The sequence below is a fragment of the Liolophura sinensis genome, chromosome 9, assembly GCF_032854445.1.
Source record: "Liolophura sinensis isolate JHLJ2023 chromosome 9, CUHK_Ljap_v2, whole genome shotgun sequence".
Lineage (NCBI taxonomy): Eukaryota > Metazoa > Mollusca > Polyplacophora > Chitonida > Chitonidae > Liolophura > Liolophura sinensis.
The window spans coordinates 12,922,092-12,940,235 of NC_088303.1; the positions used below are offsets into that span (position 1 = coordinate 12,922,092).

The 18,144-nt window shown below is 39.1% G+C and overlaps 1 protein-coding gene across 1 annotated transcript; it reads left to right on the plus strand.

Annotated features, from left to right (window-relative positions):
- Positions 1 to 96: 96 nt before the first annotated feature.
- Positions 97 to 16,726, plus strand: LOC135474890 (T-cell immunomodulatory protein-like). The gene is made up of 17 exons (XM_064754554.1): positions 97 to 326; positions 2,826 to 3,053; positions 3,525 to 3,579; positions 3,893 to 3,964; positions 4,588 to 4,706; positions 5,038 to 5,099; positions 6,476 to 6,572; positions 7,816 to 7,904; positions 8,317 to 8,495; positions 9,521 to 9,671; positions 10,852 to 10,960; positions 11,415 to 11,458; positions 12,315 to 12,393; positions 13,152 to 13,276; positions 13,473 to 13,555; positions 14,031 to 14,148; positions 14,497 to 16,726. The coding sequence occupies exons 1-17, from the start codon at positions 134 to 136 to the stop codon at positions 14,554 to 14,556; spliced, it is 1,863 nt and encodes a 620-aa protein (XP_064610624.1). The 5' UTR covers positions 97 to 133; the 3' UTR covers positions 14,557 to 16,726.
- The last annotated feature ends 1,418 nt before the right edge of the window (positions 16,727 to 18,144 follow it).

The window sequence follows — 18,144 nt, forward strand, 5'->3', positions numbered from 1 at the left end:
CTGGTTTTTGGTTTATGGTCTCCATGCAGATCCTCTAGTTTATGTTAAATACATGTTTGACAACTCTGAACAGAGACTTATACCTGAAGTGACAAATATCGCCACAGATGACACACTCCACATTTCCACGAGAATGTTGGGTGTGAGACATGAAGATTTTCTTATTTTTACCCTTGTCCTCATTTTATTACTTGTCAGCCACACAAAGTGTTACCTAATCGATGTAACAGGGGATGCGTTTGGAGACCAATCAGATGGGTTTCTCGCAGCATTTGGTGATTTTAACTCTGACAAGAAAACGGACTTGTTCGTGATCACAGGCAACGGTACGTTTTACGACATCTGTCAATTTTTGTAATAATTTGTCGTTCACAGTGTTTGTAACCAGAGCTGAATTCTGATATGTCAACCTCGATAAACTTTGGCTACTGAAGGGCAACATCTGCTAGTACAGCCCTAACAGCTGGTGTACTTTAGTTGCGGAGTGGTGTTACTCTTAAATCGAGCTACATTTCGGTAGGCAAGACTTATGGAAAGAAACTGATTCTAATGCCGGATTAATGGTGAGGAAGATTTACCACATCTTCAAATGCGCATTAAAATTGATATCAGCCGAGTGATCTCCATATTCAACTAACCAGTTCTGAGTCTCGTCGAAGCAAAAACGACTGAGGACAACTGCACAAATTCACAAAAGAAATACATTTTAAGACACCACACCCACTGTGGCCGCCATTTCGTTCTGATAGGTATGAATACAACTACAAGTCACCAGATCAGTGTGAGCGCAGAACAAATATGGCCGTGCAATGGAGCGGGATGATACCTATAGCATTCATAAAGGTAACACTAGGCAGGTGTTGTTGCCCACTTGGCTGGTTCCCTCCCCCTGACGTCAGATGGCGCTAATTGTGTCAGTCTCGTTCGTTCTCGCAAGTGATCTTCTCGCAACACTTGTGTTGCTCGATTTAAAGAGTTACATTCCACAACTAGGTGTACTTGTATTATAGGCCTATTTCTTTTTGTAACATATTTACATGTATATCTGTCAATGCGGTGATTAGCCCAAGATTGATCTGACTTTTGTTTTCCCAAGGATTGCTATGATTTCCCCAACCAACAAGAGAGCACGCTCAATTTATAAACCTGATGCAGTTGCTAGCCCTTGTCAAATTTGCTTAGTATGACGTTAAATCCCAAGCACTCATTCATTCATTCAAGCATGCCTAAGTTGTCAGTACATAGTCTCAATCTCAAGCCCAGGAGGCTTTAAAAATCTGAAATAACTTATTGACAAACGAAAAGACACATAAAAGAAGAATCTGCAAACTTAAGGCCATTTAGACATATTTGATGGGTAATTTTTGTCTCAAGTGCATCAGGTTTTTAAATGGAGTGCACTCCAGTGTTGGTGCATCTAGATGGAATACCCTTTCACATTAATTGGCACACTTTTACTCTAGTACGGGCAGATTCAGAAAATTTGTAGGAATCATCAGGCAACAAATGTGGCAAGAGTGCAGGAATTATGAACAGAAACGTAAATAGTATCTGTCCTGCATTGTTTGTGAATCTTTGGGGCACTCTGAAGGTGTGAGTGAATAATGCTCACAAAAAACAGATGTTCTGGTACATGTATGGCACCTATAAACTCTAAATCAAGATCATGCACTGCAGTGGCCTACCGGAGTGTCTAGCAGATGATGAGGTGAAAGATAACAAGGGAAAGTATAGAGAGACAACTAACAGTGAATGTTATTCTTAATTTAGTCAGGAATGTGATGTCACTGCCACTGTATAGGAAAAAAAAACAATTCTTCAAACATCAACCAATGTAGCCATGTTTCATTTGCTATTCATGTCGCAGGGTTTCCTCAAGTAGGCCTATAATGGAGAATGAACCTTATCAGTGTGAACAGTGAAAAGTAGGAGGAGTTATCAGCTCATGTTATGAGCGTATAGGATGTTGGGCAACAGAATAATTTGCACAACATACAGAAATTGTGATGTCAGGAAAGTGTACGTTTGGAAGTATGTTGCCGTAATCAAGACAATATTGTCACTACAGTGTGTGGGCAAGTAAAGCCTGTAGACACAAGTAAGACAAGAGCTTGGCTGTCTGCAGCCTCCTATAAACACAGAGATCTGCACATCTGTCACAAGAATACAGCATTTGAGTGCTTATAAATGGTGTATACTGTATGTATATATGTATTTCACATAAAGTTTAATTTTCAAGTGGCAAATTTTTCTTGATTCTGATTGATTCATCAAACTAAATTTTTGGTCAACTATTTAAACTGCAAGATGCATGTATGTATGTTGAATAGTATGACAAATAGTGCTGATGTCAGCGTTTTGGTTGAAGCTATGGTTTTTTACTTGATGTTAGGCAAATATTCTATAACGGTGAACTGCAAACTTCTGTCACCAGTGAAACAGTGATGAAGTTAAGATATGGTTATCAATCTACCTATCTGATTTAGTCGTCACCTTGTGTGAGAAGAACTGTATTATGCATATAAATATTATGATCAACTACAGTATGATCATGTATAGCACATATGAAATAACAAGGAAACAAATTACGATCTGTTAGTTTGTTGTGATTGTTAGATGTGATTTTTGTGTGACACAAATGGCATGGCATACAACAGAGAACATTTGTTTTAACAGAGAGCCTTGCCATGCCTGATTCTTGTTCACTTTAATCTCACCTAATGCAGCATTTCAGTGAAACAGTCTTAGGGTGTTGTTATGACTTTTGGCTTTATATTAAAACAGAATTGAAATTTAGCTCTGTGTTTTCACATTTCCTTACACAGGTCAAAACTTAACACTGTTAAGTGCGAAAAAAGGTGGCGTTTTTGGTAAGCATGTTCTGATAAAAAGCAACTCGTCCAGTACTGACATCATCACAGGAGTGATGCCTGCTGATTTTGATGGGGACTCACAGATGGATGTTCTGGTAGTAAAGAGGCCCTCAGGGAAGAATGTTTCACCTGTTACTGTGGAGATACACTGGGGTGACACTTCCTCCTCCTTCGCCTTAGGTGCGTATCACTATGGTACTTAGCTTAAGTTACTGTGATGACACAAGCTCTAACAATCTTCACCACACTGTAGGTCCAGAACACATTTCAGTGCTACGTGCTCTATTTAAAGAGCTTAATAGTAGCCAACCAGGAAGGTAAAAGCAAATCTTAAAATCTGTATGTTGAAATCATTTCTCAAATGCCTAAATTTTCATTAGTATTAGAATGTTATATGTTTATTGGACAGCTGAGACCAGGATGCGTTAAAATTTTCTTAGATAGTTCATGTCTACCATATCAGTACTGAAATAACTGATTTTTTACAGTGCATTATTTGAAGTCAAAATCCGAATTCATAAATAAAAATGAAAAAAAAAAGTACATTTATTGAAATGCATTTTACATGGTGGTAAACATGCATGAAACTCATCTGTGGTATTTGGCTTTTAAATGGTTTAGCCTGTTCAAACCACCTGTTTTATCTTTCAGATAATAAACCTACAGTTTTACCAGACAAGTTTGTTGATCAGCCTCTTCTCCTGGAGTAAGTTATCTCACATTCCTCAATCCAGAAACAACTTGCAAATGGTCGTGGTTTTCAAGACTGGCTCTGCCCGATTTTTTCCTGGCTGCTGTCATATAAGTGAAATCTTCTTAGTACGGCGTAAAACTGAAATGAAATTAATGAAGAAATTAATGAATCCAGAAACAAATTTACAAGTTTAGACTCCTGTTCTTAAAATTTTGTCATCTGTCTTTTGTCAAACTATATTGAAAGGATTTCATGTATTCATGATGGTGAAGTATAATCACAGCTGAATTTTAAGCAGTATATTTTTCTGTGCTTTTCTATACAGTGCCAATGGGGATTTGATGCCGGACTTATTTGGAGAAACGGCTCCTGGGAACCGTTCCTATTGGCTGTCAAGGTAGGTACAATGTGCACTCCTACGATTTGTATATATATCTTATATTTCTGCTTCTGTGTAAAAGGTGACAGGGCCATATCTAGAGCCATTTTAGTTCTGGAAAACTTTTGGGCTCCCAAACTGTTGGGTGCACAAACTACATGTTATCAAGCTGTATTAAAACTAACAAGTACATGTAAATATGATAGTTTACCAATAAAAAGTTAAGTTTTCCTACAAATTTCTTTCATTCACAGACGCAGAATCTCCCCAAAAGAGTCATTTTGTTGCATAAAAATTTTTTTTTGCAAGCTGTCACAATGTCACCTTTAAAGATTGGGGTCAGAACCTTTCAATTTTTTCAAGATATGGCCCTGGGTGAGAATGCCAATATTAAGATTTAACATTTAGAAAACTGAATGGTGGTCAGAATGTTGTGCAAACATGTGTTATGTGTCTGAGACATCTTGGCTCTGTTTATTTCTTCATAGAAAAAGTCCTAATATTGTAGTGTGGTAACTGTTGTGGAATTATGCCTGCTCATTCTCACCATTCTGAACTCTGACCTTCAGGTATTTAAATATGACTAGTTCCACCAGTGTTTGTCCCGAGAGGCTAGTATCACCTGGTTGTTCTCATTGTAGTGCGAATCGTACAATCATCAGGAGAGAGGTGGAGAATGGGACATCCCCTGCCCAGTTACCCCCCCTTCACTTCCCGCACTCTAGTGCATTTGTAGACCTCAATCAGGATCTTACCCCTGGTGAGTTATGCTCTCGCCCAAATCTGTATTTTTGTGGCACATGAATTGAGGATCATTACATAGATCTAGTGTTTTAACAGTCTTTGACATCCTCGTATCTTGAGCTGGAACAGAGAAATATTTAGATACCTAATTGTAAATTTCTGTCAGTTCTGATGTATTATGCCTATAATCCAAGCACTTATAAGTTTATGGTGGCGATGTGTTCCAGTTAAATGTTATACACAGACCACTCAAGTAAAAAATCTTTGTGTATTAAAACAGAAAGCATTTTCTACCATGCACCCTTCTATATGCACATTATAGGTAACAAACTGTTTTACTCCTTCAGATCTGCTGGTTGTGTCGGAGGATAAAGATGGAGCTGTTCAGTTTGAACGCTGGATTATCAGTGTAAGTTGACAAAGTTAAGGAAGCCTGATCAGTGTGGAGTGTTGTATGCAGCCTAGGCTCCAGTCTGTTAGGAGCAGTACCTGTACAACTTCATGCCTTAGATGGCAGTTGGTGAGATTAAAGGAAAAGAAAACAACTGTGCCTGAATCTAAAATACATGTGCATGAAATCAGGATAAGATAATCATTATTTTGGAAAGTTATGGAAGCAGCCATTGTTTTAGTTTACATCACTGATCAGGTTCAGTGGGCCAGAGTTCAAAGGCTGTCGGCCAGAAGATGGCAAGTTGAGGCAATATGATTGGTCAAACAGCATGTTCTTTTTGAATTATTTATGCACAAAATCCTTGAGTTGCCTTTTTCTTAAATAGTTAATGAAAAGAAAACACTAAAATGAAGTATATATCAGATGAAAGACCATTAAACACTGTCCATGAAAATACTTTGATTGATACATTTAGAATTTTTCAACCAGTTAAAATAGTTTTAAAATGTCAGAATCTATAGGGATCTGTAGTAACCCAGAGGGTATCAGTGATGTCACATCCATATTTTTTTCCTTCAGATAGTTTGTTCCAAGGTCCACTCGGCCATTGCATTCATAGATCTGCATGTAAAACGATAAAATCAAGCAGTGTATGCGTGTGTTAAGTGGGAAAAATCTGATGTGCTGATACTGGCCCAAACATGGTCATAAAAGGTCACCATAGAATCCAAAGTTTCAAATGTATTTTTCTGGGTTGGAAATATTCTAAAAAAGAAATCCAGCTATTTCTTGGAACCATTTTTAATGTGGTTTAGTCTGACATGTACTTCACTTTAGTGTTTTCTTTACGTTTAAAGGATGAATTGGAACCTTTGTTGGTCAGTGCTGCTTCATAGTCAGTAGTGATAGAAAGACATACTGTGACTACTGTCTTTATTAAATTAATCATGCTGGCTTTCTCTCCGGCCATGAGTGGGAAGGTCTGCAGCAACCTACGGATGGTCGTGGGTTCCCTTTGGGTTCTTCCTGGTTTCCTCCACCATAATACTGGCCGCTGTCGTATAAGTGAAATATTCTTGAGTACGGCATAACACACCAATCAAATAAATAAATAGATAATAAATTAATAGGTTATTTGACCTCAATGTGATTTGTTTTTCGGCCAGGTGCCTGCTAGACAGCATCGCCAAAGCCTCTTAAAAAACATGGCTTAACAGGACTTGTCATCAATAATTGTCAGATTTCATTGTTTGGAATGTGATCTTGTATGATCAACAGTGAGAGAGAAACATTTTATGGTGTACATGTACATGTACATTGTAACTACTGGTGCAGAAGTGGTAATTATCTCCCTTGTCTTAATTCATTTTGTCTTGTTACATAATTCACAGAAAGGGAATTTGACTTGGAACCAAACCATTCCTATGGTGATCCCGCCCAAGGGTGGTGCATGGAAGCATGTCGGACAGGTCTCGTTTGTTGATCTCAGTAAGTCATATGTCATTTCTGATTTTTGTTTTCAAGGAGAATTTTACCTCATGTATTGATTAGAGCTGAATGAAGTTGAGCGGCCCTCCTTGGCCTGTGGCCTAGTGGTTAATGTGCCAGTGCAGCACAATGACCCAGGAGCCCCTACCGATGCGATCGCTATGAGTCCAGCTCATGCTGTCTTCCTCTGCAGTCCTACATTGGAAGATGTGTCAACAACCTGCGGATGGTCATGGGTTTCCCCAAGCTCTGTTTGGTTAACTCCCACCATAATACTGGTTGTTATATAATGATATATTCTTGAGTACAGCGTAGAAGTCCAATCAAATTAATGAATAAATATATCAAGTTCAGGTTCAGTTCCAAGACTGGCTGTCTGGTGGAATAAGGAACACATATGAGAGACTTACATTGTGTACATACAAGCTGCGGGTCCTGTTATACATGTGTGTCAGCTTATGTACATAAGACTGTGACCCTCTGTGTGCAGATCATGACCAGGAGTATGACCTTATTGTGCCTGAGTGTGCTGATGATGATCTATGTATATATGGATCCAGTTATACATGTGTGTCAGCTTATGTACATAAGACTGTGACCCTCTGTGTGCAGATCATGACCAGGAGTACGACCTTATTGTGCCTGAGTGTGCTGATGATGATCTATGTATATATGGATCCAGTTATACATGTGTGTCAGCTTATGTACATAAGACTGTGACCCTCTGTGTGCAGATCATGACCAGGAGTATGACCTTATTGTGCCTGAGTGTGCTGATGATGATCTATGTATATATGGATCCTGTAATACATGTTTGTCAGCTGGTAATGTATGTACATAAGACTGTGACCCTCTGTGTGCAGATCATGACCAGGAGTACGACCTTATTGTGCCTGAGTGTGCTGATGATGATCTATGTATATATGGATCCTGTTATACATGTTTGTCAGCTGGTAATATATGTACATAAGACTGTGACCCTCTGTGTGCAGATCATGACCAGGAGTACAACCTTATTGTGCCTGAGTGTGATGATGATGATCTATGTATATATGGATCCAGTTATACATGTGTGTCAGCTTATGTACATAAGACTGTGACCCTCTGTGTGCAGATCATGACCAGGAGTACGACCTTATTGTGCCTGAGTGTGCTGATGATGATCTATGTATATATGGATCCTGTTATACATGTTTGTCAGCTGGTAATATAAGTACATAAGACTGTGACCCTCTGTGTGCAGATCATGACCAGGAGTACAACCTTATTGTGCCTGTGTGTGCTGATGAGGACTGCCAAGAGAGCTTCATCTATGTGTATACCCAAAATAAGGTTTGTCTGCGTTCATAAGTATTCTGTTCTGTCATTGTTTTAGTATGCTCTCGGTTCAATCCTTATTCATTCAATCTTTCCATGAAATTGACAACATGTTTCCATGGGAGTAATATTTTGACCACTACCTTTGCAGTTTTAAACTGTCAGTCATTTGAGTAAATAACTACATAAAGTCTACAAGCTGGACATAGTAAGCCAGAAGACGGAGCAGTTCATTTTGCATGCTGTTATAAGTTTGCTGTAAATGTAGTTGTATGGTCATTAAAATACATCTAGTCAGATGGTAGAAGAATTTGTTGTCTGAAGAGACATGAAAATGTATGTGTTCTTGATTAAATTAAGGGTTAAATAAACTTGATGTGCCATTTTTGTTGGATGAGAACTAAAATGTGAATGCCTTGTGCTTCAGTGGATAAAACTTGATGTGAATTTCTTGAGTGATTTGACAAAAACAACATGGGGGTTTGTCCCTCCAGCTAACAACCCAATGGCTGACCTTCTGACCCTGCCTATTTCCCTGCGAGTGGCAGATTACACCATGGATGGATACCCGGATCTCATTGTCACGCTACAGGATTCTAAAAACATGTGCGTTGTTTTACCATGTCAGCTCTCCTAATGAATGAGACCAGTAAATCAGCTTCCCACATATTGGTCATGTGAATGAAATGTTGCTTGTTTTGAATGAAGTTTCCATGCAAGCATGTTCTTGCTGTTTTAACTTTGATACACAGTGTAGGTCATATTAGCATGTGACTTCACAAGACTTAAAGGTGGAAAAAACATAAAAATCACATCAAGTTCAGAAGAAAGAGTGCAAAAATTTTAGTTAGTAAGTGTGGTCTCCATTTTTGTTTTTTTTTAATTTTTCTTAAAGAGAAAAAGACACTTGAAAATAATTTTTTTCTGGTGGATATTTGGGGCCACCTTTGGGTATATACAGCCTTTGTGTAATGATGTTATAAATGAGAATTAACACAAGTTTAATAAATATATTTCCACCAGAGTTTGGCCTTTGCAGCGAATACATGTGATTAACCTGGATTTTGATCATATTTATAGTTTTAATATTTCATGAATATTATCATAATTCAGATTATATGCATATGTTTGGATATGAACAACAAATTTACATTCAGATAAATGCATTCTAAGACATGCATTACATCCTTATTTAGAAGGTTGTGATGCAACAGTGATAAATACCAAAAGGTGGTCCCAAATACCCACATACAAAAACATTTCCTAATACCCTTTTCTCCTGCTAAAAAAAATTGAAAAAAATATTAAAGACCTTTTCAACTGATTTTGACATTTTTTTTTGTTTTCTTGTCCTTTAAAGTAAACAACACGAACAGTTGTTCGTCAAGCCTAGTTTGATCATGAGTTTATCTTGTCATTAATAAGTTATCACAGAGTAAAATGACAACTGTATTGGTGATACATGTGTTCAAAGAAGTTAAAGACAGACTTAATTGGAGGTGAAAATGGCTTTTGTAATTGTATTCAGTCCTTCACATCCTTGGTAAGGATGACTAAAACATGGTTGGAATTTTATTACAAGTTTGTTTACTTTTAATTGACTTTCATTATGTTTTGTTTTTTAATTCCAGCTCGTCAGTGGCACGTCCTTACATTTTTATCAACACCCCCTGCTCAACCTGTGAGAGTTTTAAACGGAATTTCGTCATTGCCTGGGATGCAGAAGACTATGCTAAATCTGAACCTTTGCTTGTCGCAACATTTTTTGATTATGAGGAAAACGTGAGTCAAGCAGTATAAATATAAATTGTGATTTAATGACAAGGCACATTTCTATTATGGCAGTTTATTTCTTGGTTGATTTGATTGAAGTTTTACAACGTTCTCAAGAATATTTCACTTATATAATGGTGGCCAGGAAGGGAGGAAACCCATGACCATCCGCAAGCTGCTGGTAGACATTCCCATTTACTGCATCTCATTTAATCAAGTTAACAATGTCCAACATCATCTACTTTGATTTTAACTCCTCAAAGCCCTGACCTTTCTCAGTAAGGCTCTACTTTATGGAGTACGACTGGAGCCTTAGTTACTGGCACTGACAGTCATTCAAAACAAGATGGTGTTGGGCAGTAGCTGCAGTGAGAAGTATGCAAATATATGGAGTAGATTTATTTCATAGTATTCATAGAGGTCGATTGTTAGTGTTAAGATGTTATAGTGGGATGATAAATAAGCAGGATATGTTTAGTTCCGAAACAACAATGGCATAGGCTACATCAGCCGGTTGACCTCCCTTGCTGTCACCCGTATTTCCTAGTGGCAAAATGACTTTCCACTGCCTGTTTGTGTCAATAAAGGGACATTAACATTGTTCACAGCACTGCTTATTGTTGTTTTGTAGTGTTGAATCTAGAAATGAACTCGATGCAAACATGCATTTGCTTTCAAAATGGTGGAACACATGTTTTATAAGTGATGATCAGTGATTAGCTGAAAATCCCCAGGGAGAAGTATGGGAGACACAATGTCATAGACTGTTGAAACATTGGGCTTCTGAACAATTCCATATGTACAGTCAGTCAAACGAGATTTAATACAGAGCCTATGCGGAGGATGAACCGTGCTGGCAGCAAGATGGCAATTAAACATAACTATGGGTTTTGTTGCATGTTTACCTCCAGGGTGTCCTATTATTTTGATGTTTCTCACTATTCTTTGAAGTCTTGGAAATTAACTGCTGTTTCTTCCATCATTGAAAGTTGATGTGAAGTTTTAAAGCTTTGTTTTACATTCTCAACAGGTTTGATATGTAAAATGCTGAATGTTGAAAGTGACCTGTTGCCTGTTGAAATTTGGAATTATAGAAGTTGTTATTAAATAGGCCCTAACGAAACTTTTAATTTAATTTAAGAAGTGTACTGCCCAGAAACACTTGTAACTGATTTATCATTATTTGCAGGGTAATTTAGACATGATTCTGGTGTCATACATAGAGAGCACCAAACAGCCACATCTCCGACTTCTCAAAGCTGTGTCAACAGATGACCTCTGCTTTCTGAAGGTCATGGGTGAGTTCAGAGTTTATGCTTCTTCACATCCAGTGATGGGAAATTCTCAAAATAAACCATGGGAGACTAGTTCGGCCATCTGGCTCAGGCGGCTCTTCAGAACACTGTTGTCATCACTCAATGAAAGTAGTGTATTGTTAAACAATTTACTGGTTCACCGCTTCACCTCACAAGTTATCACTACCAGCCAGTCAGGAAATTTTGTTCAAATTGAGCACACACTGGCATGGCTACTGATCCTGCCAGGTATTAAGTGTTGTCTGGCTCAGTCCTTGTGCTGCTTCTAGCATATTGTTCCAGTACACTTGGTCATTATTATGTTAGTAAAACTTTGGTGCAGATTTTTACAACTACTTGAAACCAAAATAATGGTTGACATATATATATATATCTGAGCACAGCTATAAATTCATTGAAACCATCAGCTTTGAATTGTGTGTCTTTTCTTCCCCAGTGCTCTCCGGACTGTGTAATGGAAAATGCCCACATGGAACTGAGGTGAGAAGTGAAACTGCGCCATGTAGCCCACCATGCATGTCGGTCTTAACCACAACTTGACCCACCCTTCCCTGTCATCCACAAGCACAACTTGATCTACCCCTCCCTGTCAGCCACAACCACAACTTGGCCTACCCCTCCCTGTCAGCCACAGCCACAACTTGGGCTACCCCTACCTGTCATCCACAAGCATAACTTGGTCTACCCCTCCCTGTTAGCCACAACAACAACTTGATCTACCCCTCCCTGTCAGCCACAACCACAACTTGGCCTACCCCTACCTGTCAGCCACAACCACAACTTGGCCTACCCCTACCTGTCAGCCACAACCACAACTTGGTCTACCCCTCCCTGTCAGCCACAACCACAACTTGATCTCCCCCTCCCTGTCAGCCACAACCACAACTTGGTCTACCCCTCCCTGTCGGCCACAGCCACAACTTGATCTACCCCTTCCTGTCAGCCACAACCACAACTTGGCCTACCCCTACCTATCAGCCACAACCTTAGCTTGGTCTACACCTGCCTGTAAGCCACAACCACAACTTGGTCTATCCGTCCCTGTCAGCCACAACCTTAGCTTGGTCTACACCTGCCTGTAAGCCACAAGCATAACTTGGTCTACCCCTCCCTGTCAGCCACAACACCATAACTTGATCTACAGGGAGGGTTATGGTTGTGTTTACAGAAATGTTCAAGTTATACATGGAGAATTTCCTTTCTAGACATGAATATCATTTTGTGTAATCAAAACAGACAAATGCAGTTGATCTGGTTTGTTGTTCAGGATTTTAACAACCAGAGAATCATGGTTTCTATAATCATGTCAGTTTCATCCTGTACGTGTTGATTTCAGTCATATGGAGTTAACTTGCCTGGCCCTACTACCTGGTACCACACCATGACATCAGCAGGAGATCCACAGATGAGTACAGGTAACTCTGCCAACAAAGTTTGTCTTTAGTGACTGAATGTACATGGATGAATATTTAACTTCATTAGACCCATATGAGATGTGTGGTACAAGCTGTAGGTATTATATTTATTTGCATTTTGTATGTCTGAACTACACTCTTGGGCCTTAGTCTTGACACAGTGTATTTTGCCCAGCCAAAATCTTGTCCTCAACCATACTCTAAACACTGTGTATTTTTGGCTTGTCCAACCAAAAGGCTGCCCGAACCATACTCTAAAGAGTGTGTATTTTTATTTTGTCCAGCCAAAAGGCTGCCTGAACCATACTCTAAAGAGTGTGTATTTTTATTTTGTCCAGCCAAAAGGCTGCCTGAACCATACTCTAAAGAGTGTGTATTTTTATTTTGTCCGACCAAAATGCTACCTGAACCTTACTCTAAAAAACCTGTATTTTTGATTTATCCAGCCAAAAGGCTGCTTGAACCATACTCTAAACAGCGTGTATTTTTGGTTAATCCAATCAAAATGTTGTCTCAGCAGTAATGTACACACCATTTATTTGTGATTAATCCAGCCAAAAGCCTGCCTGAACCATACTCTAAACACCATGTATCTTTTGTGCGTCCAGCCAAAATTCTGTTTAAACCATACTCTAAATACCATGTATTTTTGGTTTGTCCAGCCGAAATGCAGCCTGAACAGTGCTCTAGTGTTTTTGGTTTGTCAGCCAATATGTTGCCTGAACCATACTACATTAGTGTGTTGATCATGTTTTCAGCCACACAGCTTTACCAATCGACCCACTTCTCATTACAAACACCCTACACCATCATTGGATTGGGACGAACGCCAAATTTTGTGGAGCAGTTCCAGGTGGGCATACAGAGACCAGAAAATATGGAGGTAAGACAAATTGCATGACAGTTACTGCTGTTTGTGGACTCTCTTGGACTTGAATAGTTGTCTGTACATGCGTCTCTCTGACAGGTGGCATAGGACATGCCCTTGACTAACATTATCTGCTAGATGTACAGACTAGAATAAAGATGGTGTTGTTTCAGATATTGCTAATATGGTTGAATATATGTATTGGTTTTAGGAGTCTCTAGAGAAGACGTGGACGTACATTGTGCCAAACTCTCAGCTCATTGTCATTCCAACTCCACAAACAAACCCCAGCTCGTAAGTTTGACATTGCTGTTTATGTAGAAATAGTTTAATGATGTGGGCCACTTAGCGGCATAATGTATTTATTTATTTATTTGATTGGTGTTTTACGCCATACTCAAGAATATTTCACTTATACGACGGTGGCCAGCATTATGGTGGGTGGAAACTGGGCAGAGCCCGGGGAAAACCCACAACCATCCGCAGGTTGCTGGCATACCTTCCCATGTTCGGCCGGAGAGGAAGCCAGCATTATCATGGGTGGAAATGGGGGAGAGCCTGGGCAAAACCCATGACCATCTGCACGTTGCTGGCATAATGCACATGTATGTACACAGGTATATAGTTTGCCTATCTCTCTGTGCATTGGCACGATTATTTCCATCTAACATTGCCTGTTACTGCCATAAGAAATGATGATTTTTCTGAATTGTTTTTTTTTGTATTGCTTTCCTTGTACAAAAATGTAGCAGCTCTTGTTTGTTTGTAGCTGGAAGTACAAGTTATTCATGACCCCCAGTGAGCTAGTCTTGCTGACAGGGGCCTCCCTGCTGGGCACTTGTGGGTTTATCAGTATCATTGTGGGCATACTACACTGGAGAGAGAGGGTAAGGGCAACGTTTCACATCAGCCAAGGGGTTGAGTTTAAAAATCACTTTACAAGTCCCATTGCAAGATTCTCTGAATTAAGACAATCAATTAAGCGGTGCTGCAATAATTTCTATCAGTATCTTGATAGCAAGTGTTTTACAGAAAATAGTAACTTCTGTTGTTAATATAAATGAAATGGAATAAATATAATTGCCAAAAAATAGATTGTTTAAAGATCTCAAAAGAAGTCACGAACAATATTAAGATCATGTTTTTTTCCTGGAATCACAGGTATATCTTTCTGAATTTCCTAATTTTCAAACTATTGTTTTCTGTTATTATACCCTTTTTCTGTGTGTCTACAGGTGGCAGACAAGAAGGAAAAGCTGCAGGAATCTCAGAGGTTTCATTTTGATGCCATGTGAGGGGAATTCCCTGTGGGAAGGGGAATTCTCATCCAATGGACTAGTGGTCTACCCTATCAGTGCAATCGGCATGCACAAACATTTTCTTCAACTTTCACTTCTGTGTTATCTCATTACTGTTGATTTTCATCCAGATTTATTGAAAAGTAATTTATTTCCATTTATTTATGTACAGTTTTCAGATGTAGTTGACTTTTGTAGTGTATTTATATAGATGTTATGGTTATTGATGTAAGACATTAAGAAGAAATGTTTAATAGTCTCACATACTCCTGATTGATGTCCTTGATGGCTGTCCACAGCAATGTGACTCATGCTGTGCAGTTTGTGCCTAAGGTGTTTTCAGAATTTTAAGAAGGTGCTGTCATTGTTTTACAGTGGTATTTCTTGTGTTGTCAAGGGTTTAAAACTGCCCTAGTATCAAATCCCAAGAATCAGCAGCTTGGTACGAAACACTGTTCAATGTTGTTGGGTTACACAACGAGCACCAAGACCAAGGCGTTGAAGTTTATTGTTCTTCGAAAAAAAAAAAAAAAAAAAAATGCTTACTTCATGTTGTCGCTCTTTTTTAACTTCCTCTGCAGAGGTCATGAACTTAAGGCAAATCAATGGCAAGCTAATATGTCAAAGCTGAGTATGAATGGTAATGTAACAAAAGTGATATTTATAAGCTGTGTGAAATAGCACCTTTGTCACTGAAGGAAATCCCGATATTTAACATGTATATAAATCGTGAAAACAAATGTAAAACATATATAAGTTCAAATCTGGTTGTTGACAGAAATAAACAGCAAGACGGGGGAGGTAAATGTACCAGTCACACAATGTTGTTTGAAAAGTCCTCTCTGTTTAATATGTATATTTGCACATGACCCACAAATGACATCAGGGTAAAACATATATATGTGTACATGTACCTAATAGTTTAATGACAAATGGGTGACGTGTACTTAACTTCCATGGCAACCAGTACTGTAGTTATTACGTCGGTATGGTAGTTACGAGGACGTAGCGCTACGTGCGCTTTGTGAAACAAGCCGCAGGACGTGGTTATTAGGGCCGGGTGTCCAGTTTGAAATAGGATATGTCACCGTCATCGCTGTTTTTTGAGATGCATCTTATGGAATTACACAGCAACGGGAATCTTCTTTCTAAACACCTGTTGGAGACTTTCATATCGCCGAAGTTTGGGAAATGAAAGCCACTTAATTTTTAGGGAATGTACCAAAGGTTCATAAATGAAGGTTATTTGCCATATATCTAAGAATTTTTTTTTACAAACTTTGCTTTGAGACCGATACATAATTATGATTGTTACACTTGTATACTGATTGTAAGTGAGATTACCATTTTCACCCTGTAAGTGTTGGACGCCTGATGGTTGCCATGAAAAGAAAACGTATGGTTTTGTTGGCAGAGGATAACGCCTATAACTATAGAAAAGTTTTGTCCAAATAATTTCTGTCCTTCGTATGGCCGTTTCTGATGTAAATCATGCATTTTTCCTTCTCACTTTGAATCCTTTACTCCAGTGGTTTATCTCATTGTTTGCTGTCTATTTAACGTTCCCTGTTAAAATAATACTCGGCCCTAATTCTCAACTGTGTGTGTTAGGACAAATGTGTATCATTTTGTGTTTTACATTTGAAGCGCATGTAACCACCATGGCAACAAGCACTATAAGCAATACTTTGCCATCTTGCCATGACATCTACGTGCTTGGTAACCAGCACTGTAAGCAATACGTCGCTATGGTAGTTGGGTGCTCATCGCAGTATGGGGGTTTCCTGTAGGTGAAACCTGGTTTCTATATTAATGTGACAACCAGTGTGGGTTCATACACATTCCTCGTAAATATCTTGTTTATATCAACTATGGTGCTCATGAAGTAACTTGATCATTTCCTTTCAGCGAAAAATGTTAAAAGTTCATGGGATGACTGACTGAAGGAAAGCCATTTCACTAATAGAAACACTGTGTCTACAAACGCTGGAAACCAGTAAACAGCAACAGTTCGTGTTTTTTAAATTTACACTTGGAGGTCCATCTTTATTTTCGGACCATACTTTGTAGCCATATGTAAATAGTTGCTCCCAATGGACACTTTGTATAAAGTCTGTAAATACATGATTGAAGTCTGTAAATAAACACGAAGCGTCGGACCGCTGTATTGTCTCGTGTGTGTCGGAATTGCTTCAGTTAAATGAAAAGTGAATTATATTGGTGTAGTCTTAGCATGGTCACGTGGGCGTTTCTCTCTACCTTGTTATGAGCGATTTCTGCCGATATTGTCATTTGTTTGCTCTGAGATTTATTTATTTATTTATTTATTTGATAGGTGTTTTACACCGTACTGAAGAATATATCACTTTTAGTATTTAAGTGATGTCATACTGCTCTGAGCCAATCATCAGCAAACTCTTTAGTCACGTGACTAGAGTACAGCGTTTGAAAGCAAACTTAGTTTAACCCTGGCGAGGTAGAACTTGATTAACATGAATAATGACTTTTTAAAAAAATACAGCTTTTAGATAAGAATTGTTCTCTGAAAAGGTAATTACAATGTGCCCATGCTTCAAACATAATGGTTTATTGTCCTGAAGTACTTTAAAGAAATCTGCAAAAATCAGCATTTTGCTCTGTGTTATTTTTCACCTCCTCGTCTTTGCGACGAACCCGGATGTTTAAAGGTATGCATTCGGGATTGAAACACGCTTTAAAACTATATGGTCAATATCCAATACAGTGGTCAACCCCAAAGCCCTAATCAGAATTGTCTCATTTTTGACAGCGGTCAGTGTTATAGATTATAGAAACCGGAGTGAACAAACTTAGCAAACGTCCTCATGCATGTATATGACGTAAAGTTGTTAATCATGTTGGTGTAGAACAGGTGGATTTCCAACAAACTTCAAGTAAATCCATCTAATCGGCCACGTGAGCGTTTTCAACTGCTTATCCCAATATTGTCATTTCTGATTTAGTCTGGTAAGGCAACGGTGCATTTTTTGTTGCTTCATTACAGTTCAGTTTCTTAATAACTGTCTCCCTACAAAAGGACTGCCATACTGCCGAAGAGGCATTCAGCCATATCGTACATGTGTTCGTACTAACTTTCTGCAGACATCGCCATGGCGGTTTTCGGAAATGTCATCGTAATGGTTTCTGGACACGTCAGTGTGGTGGTTTTCTTACTGGAGACATCGTGGTGATGGTTTCCTGGTGACGTCAGGGCTTTCTGGGGACATGAGTATGGTGGTTTTGTGGAGACGTCGTGATAGTGGTTTCTGGAGACACCGTCATGATGGTTTTCAGGACACATCGACATGGATGTTTTCTGGAGACATTTATTTATTTGATTGGTGTTTTACGCCGTACTCAAGAATATTTCACTTATACGATGGCGGCCACCATTATGGTGGGTGGAAACCGGGCAGAGTCCGGGGGAAACCCACGACCATCCGTAGGGTGCTGGAGACCTTCCCACGTATGGCCGGAGAGGAAGCCAGCACGAGCTGGACATGAACTCACAGCGACCGTATTGGTGAGAGACTCGTGGGTCATTACGCTGCGCTAGCGCGCTAACCA